At 46.4% G+C, this 17109-nt stretch overlaps 1 protein-coding gene across 1 annotated transcript; it reads right to left on the reverse strand.

Annotated features, from left to right (window-relative positions):
- Positions 1-7742, reverse strand: CCL22 (C-C motif chemokine ligand 22). The gene is made up of 3 exons (XM_043436509.1): positions 7632-7742; positions 6150-6273; positions 1-1766 (listed from the first exon to the last, which is right to left on the reverse strand). Exons 1-3 carry the CDS (start codon positions 7702-7704, stop codon positions 1682-1684), a joined length of 282 nt encoding a protein of 93 aa, XP_043292444.1. The 5' UTR covers positions 7705-7742; the 3' UTR covers positions 1-1681.
- Between the last annotated feature and the right edge of the window lie 9367 nt (positions 7743-17109).

The following is a 17109-nucleotide window of genomic DNA, read 5'->3' on the forward strand; positions in this document are numbered from 1 at the left end:
ACTGTTGCAGAGGATTTATTTTCCAGAAGGCCTGAGGGGCAGGGGCAGGGGCAGGATAGGAGCAGAGGGAGATCCCAGAACACCTGAAGGCCAAGTACATGGGCAACGGACAGGTTAACACTTCTAGTACCTGTAGTGGACAAATGCCCTTGGGCTCTAGGAGGGGACAGAAACCCTGAAAGACACTGATTTTTATGCCTGGCAAAGCCACATTCTCTGTGGCTTCAACCTGAGCCTAACAGCAAATCCCTTAAGATGGGTATTCCCATTCTCAGGTGAGGCTCAGAGAGGTTAAATATTCTACTCAGGGTCACAAGTGACAACCACCCTGCCATGCTGCATCAGGCTCCCTCAGAAAGGAACAAGCACAGATATCTGCGGAACCTGTTGTCCCCAACGGGGGGCAGATAAGTCCCAAATCCCAGTCATTAGCCTGGCCACAGCCACCTGAGAACAACCTCCATTCAAGGCTCTTTCCCTTAACTATACCCCACACATTCACTCCAGGGGTCAGGAAATCATTGCCTTGTTCCCCTCCCACACATTTCCTAAAGTTCTTCCCGTCATTTATTTGGCCTTTTAAGCATTTGCCCTCTTTACTTATACAAATATAACTAGAGCTTATAATACCAAGCCAAGTGTAGTCATTCACACTGTGGCATCAATTTATTTATTAGCTATTTGGGAAAGGAGGAAGAAAAAATGAGGGATTCTGAAGAGTCCCTCTGAAGAGGTCAGGCCTGGATGTTGGAGATTGGAGGGGCAGTAAAAACCCAAGGGAAGCAAGAAGGTTAAAGACTTCTAACATGCAGGTAAAATGGGGAAGAAAGATGAATCTGGGCAAATTTGAGGCTTCCTAATGGACCCCACCAGCCCTTCTCTAGATGACCTTTAGTCTCTGTACTGATGCATGAGACCCTTTGGGAGCTAAGAGAGAGAAACTACTTTTATTGACTCAGTCTGCAGCCTCTTACCGAGCCCTGATTCTGAACCAGCCCCTGTGCTCTCTGCTGGAGGCCATGAGACCAAAGTTAACTCAGGTATGCATACTGGTCTAGCTGGTGAGACTGGAGGACAAGCTCCCAAGTCCTGAGAATTCTGGGCAGATGGTGATCAGTGTTGTTAAAGGGAGGCAGAGGGCCCATGGAAATTTAAAAAACTGAATCTCAATTACTTGCTGCTTAGGTCAAGTGATGCCCTGGAGGATGGGGTTGGACGTGTGCAGAAAATGGAAAGACATTCTGGGTGTCAGGAGGAGCCCAGGAAAAGAGCCAGAAGTGGAAAGGTATGACATGGGTTGGGAGAACAGGGAACTGGAGTCCAACATTCAAGAAGGGAAACGAGGCAGGACTGGAGACCGAGGTGCCAGGCTCAGGAGATCTGACCTCAGCTAAGGGCAATGGGGAGCCATGGAAGGGTTTTGAGCGGAGGCATAACCAACCAGGATGGTGGATCCTCTGGCTTTGGTGGGGCAGAGGGCAGGTTGGAAGGTAAGAGGGGGGCTGAGAGTCACAGCTGGAGGCTTGACTGAGGCTAACAGCTGCAGGGATTAAGATCTCTCAGCACTGAGAGCGTTGTTGGCACAGGCTCATGTCAGGAAGCTGCTGTAACAGGAGGGAGGTAGGGATCCGTGAGCCATCCTGGAGGAACCAAGGCCATGGTCATCAGAGCAGGGCCTGCCTCATTGGCTCAGCTTCTGGAGAATCTTCTTCACCCAGTGCTGTTTGGGGTCAGCACAGATCTCTCGGTCCTTCATGGTCAGCAAGCTGGAAGGCAGAAACACCAGGGGGAGAAGGAAGCCTCATTAGCATGCAGCAAGAATGCCATGGTCCACTGCAGACCGTTTGCATACAGCAGGTGACGCATAAATGCAGGTGACTCACATGTCTTAAGAAGGACAGTGGGACATAAACATCAAGCACCTCCCATACCTTCAGCCCCAGCCCCAAGTGCCAGGACAGGCGAGGAAATAGAAGGCCCAAGAGGCTCATAATCACTGCTGACACTGTCTTGGGAGAGAGTAGTGGGTAGTGGCCAAGAGCATGAACTTTGGAACCAGCTTATCTGGATTTAAGTTCTAGCTCTGCCACTTGTTAGCGAGTCCCTTAACTTCTCTGAGCTTCTGTTTTCACATCTGTAAAATGGGCATGATAATTGTGGTCCAACTTCCTAGGAATCTGATGATGATTTGATTAATTAATATATAAACTGGAGTGCTCAGGACAGTGCACGGCAGACAGCAGATGCTATATAACTGTGCCGGGAGCTGGCCTGAAGGTCTTTTTTTAACTTTTTTTTAAGAGGCAGAGGAACCAGAGATCAAACTGCCAACATCTGCTGGATCATCAAAAAAGCAAGAGAGTTCCAGAAAAACGTCTATTTCTGCTTTATTGACTATGCCAAAGCCTTTCACTGTGTGGATCATAATAAACTGTAGAAAATTCTGAAAGAGATGGGAATACCAAACCACCTGACCTGCCTCTTGAGAAACCTGTATGCAGGTCAGGAAGCATCGGTTAGAACTGGACATGGAACAACAGACTGGTTCCAAATAGGAAAAGGAGTACGTCAAGGCTGTATATTGTCACCCTGCTTATTTAACTTATATGCAGAGTACATCATGAGAAATGCTGGGCTGGAAGAAGCACAAGCTGGAATCAAGATTGCTGGGAGAAAAATCAATAACCTCAGATATGCAAAAGACATCACCCTTATGGCAGAAAGTGAAGAAGAACTAAAGAGCCTCTGGATGAAAGTGAAAGAGGAGAGTGAAAAAGTTGGCTTAAAGCTCAACATTCAGAAAACTAAGGTCATAGCATCCGGTCCCATCATTTCATGGCAAATAGATGGGGAAACAGTGGCTGACTTTATTTTGGGGGGCTCCAAAATCACTGCAGATGGTGATTGCAGCCATGAAATTAAAAGACTCTTACTCCTTGGAAGGAAAGTTATGACCAACCTAGATAGCATATTAAAAAGCAGAGACATTACTTCGTCAACAAAGTTTCATCTAGTCAAGGCTACGGTTTTTCCAGTAGTCGTATATGGATGTGAGAGTTGGACTATGAAGAGGGCTGAGTGCTAAAGAATTGATGCTTTTGAACTGTGGTGTTGGAGAAGACTCTTGAGAGTCCCTTGGACTGCAGGGAGATCCAACCAGTTCATCCTAAAGATCAGTCCTGGGTGTTCATTGGAAGGACTGATGTTGAAGCTGAAACTCCAATACTTTGGCCACCTAATGCAAAGAGCTGACACACTGGAAAAGACCCTGATGCTGGGAAAGATTAAGGGCAGGAGGAGAAGGGGACGACAGAGGATGAGATGGTTGGATGGCATCACAACTCCGTGAGTTGGTGATGGACAGGGAGGCCTGGTGTGCTGCAGCTCATGGGGTCGCAAAGAGTCGGACATGACCGAGTGACTGAACTGAACTGAATTAATAAAAGTCACATAATATAAAACATACTATTTTAACCATATTTAACTGGGCAGTTCAGTGGCGCTAAGCACATTCACATTATTGTGCCATTCTTACCATCATCCATCTCTCGAATTTTTCACCTTCCTAAAACTTCCTAAAACTTTCTGAAACTCTGTCCCTACTGAATACTAACTCCCCACCAATCCTCCCTACTCTCTGGCCCCTGGTATCTACCAATATACTTTCTGACTATGAATTTGACTATTCTTAGGTACCATAGAAGTGGAACCAAACAGTATTTGGCTGCACCTAATGTATATTGAAATGCCTTTTTAAGGTTCGCTTGATATATGTTGGCCTGAACTTTTAACACTGACTTTCTTCATAAATCCCTCAATGACCCTATGTGCCTCCAGTGTTCTATCTGCTTCACAGTGAGGAAAGTAAGGCCCAACGAGGTAAAGGAGCTTGCCCAAGTGCCAGAACTGGTAATACCTGATTCATCGTGCTTGCTGTAAGCTGGATGCTCTGGGGCAGGCCCACTCCCAAGAGACCTGAGCCCAAAGAGGAGAGGGGAGCAATAGCCCCAGACCATGTGGCAGTTGTGGGCTCGGGCTTCCACTTTTGCCAGAGCTACAAGAAACACCCCTGATCTGCACAAGTGTGTGCCCACATACACACAGAGGACCAATGAACAGAAAGAACAAAGAAGGCAGCAAAGCAGGATTGATCTTGGCCGTGGACAGCCTGCCCTGGCTGCTCTGTGGCACTGGATAAGGTTCGGCCCCTCTGAGCTTTGATCTTCCCATTCACTGAACTGCATTCCTTCTAGAGTCCCTTCCAGCTCAAGATCCAATAATCACATGTGTCCCTGGTGGCTCAGTGGTAAAGAATCCATGTGTCAAGGCAGGAGACTCAGTTTCAATCCCTGGGTCGGGAAGAGCCCCTGGAGAAGGAAATGGCAACCCACTCCAGTGTTCTTGCCTGGGAAATCCCACAGACAGAGAAGCCTGGTGGGCCACAGTCCATGGGGTCGCAAGAGAGCAACTAAGAAGCTGAGTGACTAAACAACAGCAACCGCCTCTCACTGAGCATCTATTATATGCCAGAAATTGAGTATTACACCTCCCAATTACTATTATCATGCCCTGTGACGCTCAAAAAGGCCCCATCACTCACTGTGTCCATTTATTCACCTGTAAAAAGGAGATTTAACAGTACCTACTACATTGAGTTGTGTGAAGGACTAAATGAGTTAATATTTATAAAGTGTTTATAACAGTGCCTGGCACTTAACAAGCACTCTCTACATGTCTGATAAATAAAAATAAATGATCATTTGTAGGTGATCATTCCCACTATTCTGATGGGGAAACTGAGGCCCAGTATTGAAGCGACCAGAACCCTGGCAGGGCTTCCCGCTTCAGTCTTCTTGCATTTTACCCCTTTGAGGGGTGGACGATGAAGGAGAAGGATGAAGATGAGAAGATGACAGAGACCCAAAGGGGGTCGTGAGTCCCCAGGTTCAAATACCCTACCCCCCAGCAGACTCCAGGCCAAGGAAAAGGAATCAAAGAAGCTGAGAGAAAGCAGCAAAGGAGAACAAGGACCCAAGAATCCTGGTTCCAGCCTGGGCAACCTTGAGCAAGTCATTTCTCCTCACCTCATCATGAGCCTGTTTCTCCATGTATGAAATAGAAATAATAGCACCTCCTTGTAGGATCACTATGAGAATGAAACAGTCATGCTCAGAAGAGTGCCTGGCCCAGAGGAAGCACTTAAGTGTCAGCTCTTAATATTCTCCTGGTAAGCATGGGTTGCCTCATTGAAAAGGAATGAAATAATGCCATTTGCAGCAACATGGATGGACCTAGAGACTCTCACCCTGAGTGAAGTAAGTCAGACAGAGAAGGAGAAATATCATAGGACCTCTCTTATGTGTGGAATCTAAAAAGAAATGATACAAATGAACTTACTTACAAAACAGAAAGAGACTCACGGACTTAGACAACAAATTTATGGTTCCTGGGTGGGAGAAAGGATGGGGAGGAGGGCACAGCTAGGGAGTTTGGGATGGACATGTACACACTGCCATATTTAAAGTGGATAAGCAACAATGGCCTATTATATACAGCACATGGAACTCTGCCCAGTGTTATGTGGCAGCCTGGATGGGAGGGGAGTTTGGAGGAGAATGGATATATGTGTATATATATCCCTTTATAGGTCCCCTTGTTGTTCATCTGAAATCATCACAACATTATTTGTTAATGGGCTATACCCCAGTAAACAAAAAGAAAAAAAGTAAGAATGGACTGCCTCAAATAACTAAATCTCAGGGCACTGGGGATCCAAGATGCTTCTGATGGGAACATCTCTGCTGACTCAGCCGACTTCCTATCCCCTGAACCCTAGCTCTACAGCAGCTCTACACTACCTATCTCACCATGCCGCGGATGCACCCTCTGCCATCTCAGAACCAGGCACGTGCTGCCTGGCACAAAGGAAGTACCTAATAAGATCTGCGGAATGATCACATGCTTTTTCTTTCTTGGTACACCCAAGCCTCAGCTGAGCCATCTAGTCCAGCCAGGGGCTCCCCCTGGCATCTGGGCATCCAGCTGCATGCCTCCAGCCCCGGGTGGAGCCCACCCATGTGCACGTGGATCCTCCCAGACAACACCCATCAGGCTCTCTAAGGCCTTTGCCGCCCCAGCTCCCTACTCACACCACGCCAGGCCTCCGGCAGGAATTTGAAGTCCAGTAGTAATATTTCACCAAACGCGGGGGCAGAGGGTAACGGATGTAGTCCCGGCAACAGATGCTGTCTTCCACGTTGGCGCCGTAGGGGCCTGGGGAGAAGGGTGTTCAGAGGTGTCACAGGCTGGTCTCCCTCGGCCCTCATCTGACTCAGCTTTTCCGTTCTCATGTGGAAGGTTGGTGTCCAAAGGATTCTGGGCCCTCAAAGACCCCACTCTTGGCTCTCTACGAAGCCGCTAAGCACCCAGAGTCTACACTCTGCATCAGCCCGCTCAAGGGAGAGGGAGTCAGACTGACTGAGCATCAGCAATGCCCTAAGGGGACTTTCCTGGTGGTCCAGGGGTTAGGACTCTGTGCTTCCCTTGTAGGGGGTACGGGTTCAATCCCTGGTTGGGAAACTAAGGTTGTCTAAGTGGTATAGCACTCCCCAAACAAACAAACAAACAAACAACAACAAAAAGCAATGCCTAGTGTGGCCAAGAATAAAAAACCCACCAAAACTCAACCAAACAAACGGAACAATGCCGAAGCTCTAGATGGGCCCAGAGACGCTGAACAGGAAAGAGCCTTAGAACTTTGCTATTCGAGGTGAGGTCCGTGGACTTATCAGCATCACTTAGGAGCTTATCAGAAAAGCTCAGTGCCTCGTCCCAGCTGGATTGAATCAGGTGTGCTCTTTGAAGAACTCTCCAGGTCTTTGGAGAATTCCCCTTCAGCTCACATCTACTTTAATCCCCTTCCTGGAGCAAATGGTGAGACTGGGGTCCAGAGAGGGAGGTGGATTTGCCCAGAACACACAGCAGGACCCGGGAGAGTATCAGGTCAAGGGCTCAGACAGAATCTAGTCACCCAAGCCCTGGTTCACGTCTCACCCTACCCTGAGTCACATAACATCTCTGAGACCTAATTTCCTCCTCAGATCCAGCGGGTAATAATAGTACCTACTCTCTGGGGCCTTTAATGCAAGGAAAAGTGCTCAGGAACCCCAGTAAATGAGCAATCATTGTTCCTGACTCCCAGCCCAGTCCTCATTCCCCTACCCAACACAGGGCAGAAGAGCAGTGTTGAGGGGAAGTTCTGGAGCAAGAATGGGGTAGTGAGAGGGCAGGACCAGTCTTCCAAGGGAATAGCCCTTACCCCTGCTCCTACCTTTCCCCACCCAGGCTGTCCTCCTTCAGGGGCTCCTTCTCCACACCCCAAGACCCTATCGAGTTCTCTAGGGGGACCCTGGGCCATGCCCACCACCACCCCTAACCCAGCTGAGGCAGATCCTAGACTCCAAGCTTTCAGCACTGCTCATTTAACAGATGTAAAGACTCAGGTCTGGTAGAAGCAATGGGACCAGCCCAACAGCCGGCAGACTGGCGTCTTCGGCTCTCAGTTCAGTACTCTCTCCACCTAGTGTCTGACCTTGACTTCTGCAGAGAGCCCTGCCTCTTCCCAATCTCACCTGCCTCTGTTGCTTGAAGTATCATAGCCATGAGGATGAGGGCAGCCAGGAGAGGGGTCTGAAGGCTGGCCATCGTTTTGACCTGTGTCCCAGCTCAGGTGTGTACAATCACCAAAGGACAGGGAGGTCTGGTATTTAAGCGCTTGCTACACCCACAAGCCTCAGACACTCTTAGTCAGCCGTGAGGCCAGAGTCTCTGACATTCACATTATGAAAGAAGAACTCCCGCTTCCTTCAAAGAGGAGGAAATTCTCTGTGGCCAGGAGCCACTCAAAGGGGACCCCCACGCTCACCTCTCCCTGAGTCTCAAGAGATGTGAAATCCCCCTTGAGCTGGGCCTCTTGGAGGCCTGTGCTCCCTGGGGTCTGCTGGCTGTGTGGCCTTGGCCATGTCACTGGATGTCTCTAGGTGTCAGTTTACCCATCTGGAAATGGGGGAGATGTTTTCAGAGTCCCACCGACTTACCCCAGTGGTTGTTTTTAAATCAAGTGAGAATGGGGACAGGGGCCAAACAGCCCCAAGCCCTCACCTGGAACTGAGGCCCATCTTGTCCCCTTGGTGACCTTCATCATGGATCTGTCTTCAAAGGGAGAAGCCTATGGACCCCTTGGCTTATTTTCTCTGCCACATCACCAGCGTCCTCCAGGGCTTCTCACAAGGTCTCAACTTGGGCCAGTTCATGGTCATTTACATTTCCAGGTTCCCTTGTGGCTCAGCTGGTAAAGAATCTGCCTGCAATGTGGGAGACCTGGATTCGATCCCTGGGTTGGGAAGATTCCCTGGAGAAGGGAAAGGCTACCCACTCCAGTATTTGGGTCTGGAGAATTCAATGAGTCACAGAGTCAGATACGACAGAGTGACTTTCACTTTCTTTCTGTCCTTCTTTCCAGCTGTCTCTATGCTCTTCCTCAGCCACCCCCTTCTCAATCTACCACCACATCCCACTGATTCTACTTTCTAAGTCTCTCTCAGATCTGTCCCCTTATCTCTGTCCCCATTGTCCCTGCCCTGTCCTGGCCGCCTCCACCCCAGGCTCAGATGCTGGCCCCTCATTCCCCACTCCACAATGCAGTGACCAGAGGGAGCAGCCCTGATTCCAAGCTCCACAATACTTCAAAACCCTGCTGCACCCCCGCTAAACCCATTCTCCTGATAGTGACCTTCAAGACCTCTATTCCATACATGAACCCCCCCCCCAAACTGGTCTCCCTCCCATGAGGAATCACATCACTCTCCTCACAGTTCCTCAAAGAGGTCTGTGGCCTGTCCCTGGTCATGTATGCCCTTTCCACTTCCCTACTGCATAAACTCCTACTCATGCATCAAGAGCCATTTGAAATGTCAGCCTCTAGGTAAGCACACCCCCTCAGGACTTAAAATTCTCTGGGGTGACCTAGAACATGGACTCAAACAGATTACATCATATTTTCTCTTTCTTGGGCTCCTCCTAGAAGCCAAATTGATTCATCTCTTGGAAAGCAGGGTCTCCATTTATTTGTCTTGGCAGTCCAGGGTCTCCCAAGAGTGGGGTACATGGTGGGTGCTCAGAATACATCTAATGGAGGAGAAAAAAGGGACTTGTCAGTAAGTGGCTGAGCCAGCCTGGAGTTCAGGACTCAGCAGTACTCTACTTGTAAAGGGATCCAGCCATTCATTTATTCATCCATTCAACAAATATTTATTGAGCTACTGACTAGAGTGAGGACGTAGACAAAATAACGAACCCCCCAAAATGTCCACATGTAATTCCCTGAACTTGTGAATATGTGACCTTAAATGGTAAAAAGGACTTTGCAGGTGTGTTTAAGTTCAAGCCCTTCAAAGAGATAGACTTCCAGGATTATCTGGATGGACTCAATCCAATCTCAGGGTCATTATAAAAAGGGCCAGCAAATGCGTCAGATACAGACAGGATAAGGGATGACATAAGCAGAAGTTTACATGATATGATGCTGTGAGCCCAGGAATGCAGGCAGCCTCCAGGAGGTGGGAAAGGCAAGGAAACAAATTTTCCCCTAGGGATTCCAGAAGGAAAACAGCCCTGCCAACACCTTGATTTCATACCACTGAGACTGATTTAGGACTTCTGACTTTCTGAACTGTGCATGGGTGCGTGCCGTGTGCACCTGCCGTGTGCAAGGTACACTGCCAGGATCTGGGGACACAGCAGTGAGCCTTGGAGACAGACAATAAACAGAGAAAAAAAAAAAAAGCAAGAAAGGTAATGTCAGGCTGCAGTGAGTGCCGTGAAGAAAATGAAACAGAGAAAAATAGTGACCATGGGAAAGCAGGCTGAGTAGTCTATGAGGGGTGACATGCAAGCTGAAATTCAGATGATACTAAGAAGCCCACCAGGGAGGAAAGGGCAAGGGTCAAGGGTGAGAGGGCTGAGCAGCTGGGGCAGAGTGAGTGTGGGAAGAGAGGGTAGCCAGGTGGGAGAGGCGGGCGGGCAGAGGCAGGCAGGGCCTGTTCAACTATGATTCCTATGGGCCTCCTGATGGATCTATGGAGGAGCATAGCATTGCTTTGGAAGACCTTGTCAAAAGCCAGTCACAGAAGGACAAATACTGCATGATTACCATTCTGTGTGGTTCCTGGAGGAGTCAAATTCATAAAGACGGGAACTAAAATGGTGGTTACTAGGGGCTGGAGGGTAGAGGGAATGAGGATATTTCGCATCTTATGTCATCAAGGCAATGCAAATTAAAGCAATGAGGAGATACCACTACCACTATACTACCACACCTATGAGAGTGGCCGAAGTCTGGGACACTGACTAGAGTGAGGACGCGGAGCAACGTGAACCCGTTCACTGCTGGTGGGATGTTAAACAGGACAGCCACTTCGAAAGTCTGGAGGTTTCTTACAAAACTAAGTATGCTTTTACCGTCTGGTCCAATGATCACAATCATTGGTATTTACCCAAAGGAAAACTGAAAACTTATGTCCTCACAAAAGCCTGTAGTTTAGCAATTTTATTCCTAATTGTCAAAATTTAGGAGCAACCAAAATGTCCTTCAGGAGGTGAACAGATAAAATGTGGTACCTCAGACAATGGAATTATTATTCACTGCTAAAAAAAAAAAAAAGAGCTATCAAACTGAAAAGACACGGAGGAAACTTAAATGCATATTACTGTTATTGTTGTTTAGTCGCTAAGCCGTGTAGCCCCCACCAGGCAGCCCTGTCCATGGGGTTTCCCAGACAAGAATACTGGAGTGGGTTGCCATTTCCTTTTCCAATTACTAGCTAAGTGAGAGAAGCCAATTTGAAAAGGATAACTACTGTATGACTCCAACTATATGACCTTTTGGAAAAGGCAAAACTATGATAAAAAGATTAGTGGTTACCAGGGCTTAGAGGGGAGAAAAGATGAATAAGTGGAGCACAGAGGAGTGTTAGGGTAGTGAAAATACCTCCATACAATACCATAATGATGGACACACATCATTATATTTTGGTCCAAACCCATACACCACACACCAAGAGAGAATAAACTGTAATATTATAAACTATAGACTTTTGGTGGTTACAATGCGTCAAAGTAGGTTCATCAGTTGTCACAAATGTACACTCTGGTGGGGGATTTTAATAGTGAGGGAGGCATGTATGTGTGGGGGCAGGGAGTACACAGGAAATTTCTCCTCCTCTCAGTGTTGCTGTGAACCTAAAAATACTCCAGAAAATTGTCTTGAAAGAAAAAAAAAGGTGTTACCCAGAGTCTAATCAAGCTCTAGCCCCGAATCCCATTTTATAAGAAATACAGGGTCTAGAGGAAGATTAATGATCCCACCAGAAGGCAGACAACTCCAGAAGGTGGGACCTTCCAGGCCTCCTAAAAAACAGCTGTCCGGGGATCAACAGAGAGTCAATGTTATTATTTTTTTTTTTTTACAAAATGTGGATTAGGGACATTGAAGATTAAGTGATACAAGAGACAGTCAAATATGTACAATATATAGACTAGTTGAATCCTAATTTTGAGAAACAGTTGTAAAAGATCTTTTGGGGACAAACATGGAAGTTTATTTATTTTTCTTTTTTCTTTTATTTTTTAAATTTTATTTTTAATTGGAGGATAACTGGTTTAGAGTGTTGTGTTAGTTTCTGCTGTACAACCACACGAATCAGCCGTATGTATACATATATCCAGGCATCCCCGGTGGCTGAGCAGTAAAGAATCCACCTGCAAGGCAGGAGACACGGGAGATATGGGTTCAGTCCCTGGGTCCAGAAGATTCCCCTGAAGGAGGAGATGGCAACCTACTCCAGTATTCTTGCCTGGAAAATCCCATGGACAGAGGAGCTTGGTAGGAAGTGGTCCATGGGTTTGCAAAGAGTCAGACACAACTGCAGTGACTGAGCACAGAGGAATGCATGCATCCCCTCCCTCGTGAGCCTCCTCCCCACCTCACCCCCATCATATCCATCTAGGCTACCACAGAGTGCTGAGCTAAGCTCCCTGAAACCAGGAAATTTAAATATAATATGATATCAGGGCTTTATTGTTGATTTTCTTAGGTATGATAAAGACTTTAAAGGTGTGGGGGAGGACATCCTTGGTTTTAAGAGATGTACCTGAAGTATTTAGGGGTGAAATTCATGATGATCTTACTTTCAAAGAGTTCAGTTCAGGTAAAGTACACATGTATATGAGTACATATTGATGTGTGTATATAGAGAGACGTGTGTGTGTATATATATGTGCATATATGCATATGTATGTATGTACTGCACATACGTATAGGTGCATGTGCATACAAGTGTCTATATGCCTACATCTGTGCGTTGTATACATATACATGTAAGTATGTACACTTGGTATGTGTGTGTGTGCATATGTATGTGCAAATGTGTGTTACGTGTGTGTGTATATGCATATACCTGTATGATATCCCAGGGAAATAAACACAGCTGGATGTTAACCATGTTACAGTGAGGTGGTAGGTATACTGGTGATCCTTAAACTGCTCTAACAACTTTCCTGAACATTTTAAATGTTTCATAACAAAACACGGGGAGAAAAGAAGAAATATTTTTTAGATGTGGAAGCGATCTTGTGAAAAACGGACCGTCACTGGAGGACTGTGAGGGAAAGACACAGAACTGGTCTAACGGCTTTTCATCTGAACTCGGGGTTTCCTTCCACAGGACCCTCAGGGGTTGAGCTCAGGGGCTGCCCCCTGGAGAGCACCTTTGTCCCCAGCAACGAGGCAGGGCCCCCAGCCTTTCCTGCTGACTCAGCCTCTGCTCCCCAGTGCCCCGTTTCCCTGGGGCTCGGAAAGAGGGTGAGCCACACCTGCGCTCCCCCAGCCTGCTCTCCCTGGGCAGGAGGAGAGGCAGGTACTGCATTCAAGGAGCCCTGAGTTCACAGACAGGGCTCAGGGGACCAGCTGTCAGAAAAAGGAAAGGGGGGTTTCTCTTGGGCTGAAGGTGGGGAATCCCCGGCAGTTACCAAGGAAAGGGATGTTCTCCCTCTTCATGTGGAGAGGTAGAGCTGCCTTGTCCTTCTGTCCTTCTACAATGCTGGCAATGCACGGGAGGCTCCCAGATCAAACTCTCCTTTCCCCAAATGTCCTTCTTCTATTTAAATTATTTTTTGCTTATTTAAAAAAATACGTAAAAGTGGAAACCACCCACATGTCCATCAATGGATGAATGGAAACACACACACACAATGGAATATTACTCACCTGAAAAAGGAAGGAAATTGTGACCTGTGCTACAACATGGATAAACCTTGAGGACATTAATGCTAAGTGAAATAGGCCAGTCACAAAAAGACACGTGCTGTAGGATTCCTAGAGGTATCTATGAGGTACCTAGAAGTGGTCAAGTCCATAGGCACAAAAAGTAGAATGGTGATTGCCAGGGGCTGGGGGAGAAGGGAATGGCAAGTTATTATTTGATGGGATAGAGCTTCTCTTTGGGAAGATGAAAAAGTTCTAGAGGTGAAATGTAGTGATAGTAGCACAACAATGTAAATATATTTAATGCACCTGAACTGTACACTTTAAAATGATTTAAAGCTTTAAAATGATTTAAAGCTTATGTCATATATGTATTGTTGTTTAGTTGCAAAGTCGTGCTGGACTCTTTTGTGACTCCATGGACTGTAGCCTTCCTGGCTCCTCTGTCCATGGGATTCTCTAGGCTAGAATACTGGAGTGAGTTGCCATTTCCTTCTCCGGGGGATCTTCCTGACCCAGGGGTTGAACTCTCTTCTGCTTGGCAGGCAGATTCTTTACCACTGTGTCATCTGGGAAACCCCTATGTATATATTACATCTACGAAAATATAATTATATGTAAATATGTATTTACACAAATGCTTAGCTTACATCTGAAAAGATATACAAATGAGTTATCACGTGAGCTGCCCCTAAGGAGGGAACTGGGATAGTGGATGGGGGCAGCTGCTTAGAGGAGGAAAGCTTTGCTTTCCACCAAATACCCTTTTGAGTGATTTGAAGTGTTTTTCCGTATGCATGATTGACCTACTCAGAAAGAAAAAATTTAAATTCATGCAGCAAAAAAAAAGAAAAAGGGTAGGCTGAAAAGCAATTTTCTCACCTCTGACTTCCCCTCCACATTTCATTTCCCTTTCTCAGAAGCAAACAAGCTTGATGGTTTCTTATTTGTCCTTCAAAAACAGTCTATGTAAGCACATATACAAAGGCATTTCTTTGAAAGAAATGGGAGAAAGGCCTAAATAAGGAAGGGAGGAAGGGTGGGAAGGAGGGCAGCATACATGTACGTTAAGTCACTTCAGTCATGTCTGTCTCTGTCACCCCGTGGACTGTAGCCCTCCAGGCTCCTCTGTCCATGGGATTCTCCAGGCAAGAATACTGGAGTGGTTTGCCATGCCCTCCTCCAGGGGATCTACCAGACCCAGGGATCGAACTTATGTCTTTTACGTCTCCTGCATTGGCAGGCAGCTTCTTTACCACTAATACTGTTTTGTTCCTTGCTTCTCTCACCTGAAATGCATATTGGAAAAGTCCCTATCAGTAGTCTAGATCAGCCTCATTCTTTCCAGTGGCCATCTGGTTTTTTGCTGTATGGATCTACCAAAATTAATATAGCTGGTCTGCTTATTGATGGACGTTTTGGGGTTTTCCAGTCTTTTGCATGTACATGCTGTTTGCTGTTCATGAAGGGGAACGCATCTGGTGGATAAATTCCTAGAAGTACTGTCTGGACTTTTGCTTCCACTGAGAGGCAAAGAGAAAGTCCCTGCCCTGAAGAGCTGCTGCCCCAGAGCTTCCTCTTTTCAGCAAAGCCAGAGGGGCCCTGGAGAGGGCTCCTTGTGGGGTTCCGAGGACCACTCCAGGCTTCTGATTTCTGAGTGGCTGGGATCCCCACCCTGAAGTTTTCTGGGGGAACAGCCTGTCATCCCTTTACATGGCAGGGAGGATATGAGCACCCCCAGATTGTCCCACAAATAGAAGGAAGGATGTGCACGTTTATCTGAGGGCCTGGGGCAGCAGGTGGACAAGCCTGGGCCTTTGTGAGCAGAGAGAATTGGTCAAGAGCCTGGCCAAGAGGTGGCTGAGTCCAGAACTCCACCTCGGTCAGACAAGTGAACTGAGAAGCAAGAGGGAAATGGAGAAGGAGGGTTGAGGAAGAAGAAGTAAAAGATTTGGGGATTAATTGGCACAGTGGCAAGCACTACAGTAGTAAGAGGAAGAAGGAGGAGGAGGAAGAAGAAGGAAAAGGAGAAAAAAAGATGAAGACAGCCCTTTGGTACTCGCTGAGGGCCAGATGCACTGTGCCTTGTGTTTTATACCAACTGTCTTATCATCCCCCCTGAGAAGGGGCCGCCATCCTTATCCCCAGTTCTCAGACAAGGATCCTGAGACTCAGAGTCCACAGCCAGTGAGTGGTGAGGCCTGAATTTACACTCAGGTGTGATGCCAGAGTCTAGGTGCATTCTAATCACTCATCTCTGTAGCCAGACTAGGACCAAAGGCACAGTGAGTAACGAGCCCCATTAGAAGGGCTCAGATGGACTGAGAGTCCATCTCAGACCAGTGCAGCCAGGGTTACCGTAAGTACCCTAAGATGAGGAACCAGGCTTAAAGAGTGGAAGCCTGCTGCTAGGGCTACACGGAGTCTGGATTTGATCCTTTCTGCTTTCGTTGTTGTTCAGTCTCCAAGTTATGTCCGACTCATAGCGACCCCATGGACTGCAGCACACCAGGCTCCCCTGTCCCTCACCATCTCCCCGAGTTTGCCCGAGTTTGTGTCCGTTGAAGCGGTGATGCCATCCAACCATCTTGTCCTCTGTCTCCCTAGGTTTTTTATTTTGTTTTTTGAGATATAATTTATGTACTATGAAATTCACCCTTTTAAAGAGTATAAAGGGAATATATAATTCAGTGGCTTTTCAACACATTCACAAGGTATGTATCCATTTCCACGAATTCCAAAACATTTTCATCAGCTCAAAAAGAAACATAGTACCCATTTGCAGCACTCTCGATTTTGCCCTCTCCCCAGACCCTGACAAGCTCTAGTCTACTTTCTGTCTCTCTGAGTTTGCCTTTTATGGACATTTCATATAAATGAACTCATGCCACAGGTGGCATTTCGTGTGTTTCATTTTAAGTTTTCAAGTTGCATCCGTGTTGTGGCGTTATCAGCACTCTATTCTTTTTATGACTGAATAATATTTCCTAATAGATATATCATATTCTGTTTATCGATTTGAATCCTTTCTACTTTTTGGCTGTTATGAATAATGCTGCTATAAACATATGTGTATGTAAGTAGGAAAAGAATTTCTGGCTCACATGGTAATTTTATGTTTAACTTTTTGAGGACCTGCCAGAGGGGCCTGGTGGGCTACTGTCCATGAGGCCGAGAAAGAATCAGACACGACTTAGTGACTACACAGCAGAGACAGCAGACTCTTTCCAAGGGGGAGCTAACATTTTACACTCCTGCCAACAATGGGTGAGGGTTCCAATTTTTCAGTTTTCTTGGAAACTCTTGTTATCATCTTCCCATTTGGTTACAGCCATCCTGGTGGGTGTGAAGTGGTATATCACGCACATTTTTCCTAATGACTAATGATGCTGAGTATCTGATCATGTGAATACTGGCTATTTGTATATCTTCTTTGGAAAAATGTTTATTCATATCCTTTGCCCAGTTTTAAAGTGGGTTGCTTATGTTTTTGTTGTTGAGTTGTAACAGTTTTTTATGTATCCTAATATTTGATCTTTATTTTCCTCCATTCTTTGGCTTGTCTTTTCACTTTATTGATAGTGTCCTTTGGAGTACAAAAGTTTTAAATTTTGGTGATACTAATTTATTTTTTATTTGGTTGCTTATAACAAAGAAAGTGTCATATCTAAGAAACCATTGCCTAATCCAAGGGCATGAAGACTTGGCCTTATGTTTTCTTCTTGGTACTTTTAGCTTTTACATTTCCATCTTTGTTTCATTTGGAGGTAATCTTTACTTCATTAAGA

Source organism: Cervus canadensis, chromosome 18 (assembly GCF_019320065.1).
Source record: "Cervus canadensis isolate Bull #8, Minnesota chromosome 18, ASM1932006v1, whole genome shotgun sequence".
Lineage (NCBI taxonomy): Eukaryota > Metazoa > Chordata > Mammalia > Artiodactyla > Cervidae > Cervus > Cervus canadensis.

Bases quoted from the DNA above. Each gene is read 5' to 3' on its own strand.
- CCL22 (XM_043436509.1), bottom strand. From the start codon at position 7,704: ATGGCCAGCCTTCAGACCCCTCTCCTGGCTGCCCTCATCCTCATGGCT. The intron at 6,274-7,631 runs GTGAGATTGGGA...CCTTCTCCCCAG, and splicing joins ACTTCAAGCAACAGAGGCAG to GCCCCTACGGCGCCAACGTG. The intron at 1,767-6,149 runs GTGAGTAGGGAG...TCTGCCTTCCAG, and splicing joins TGCCGGAGGCCTGGCGTGGT to CTTGCTGACCATGAAGGACC.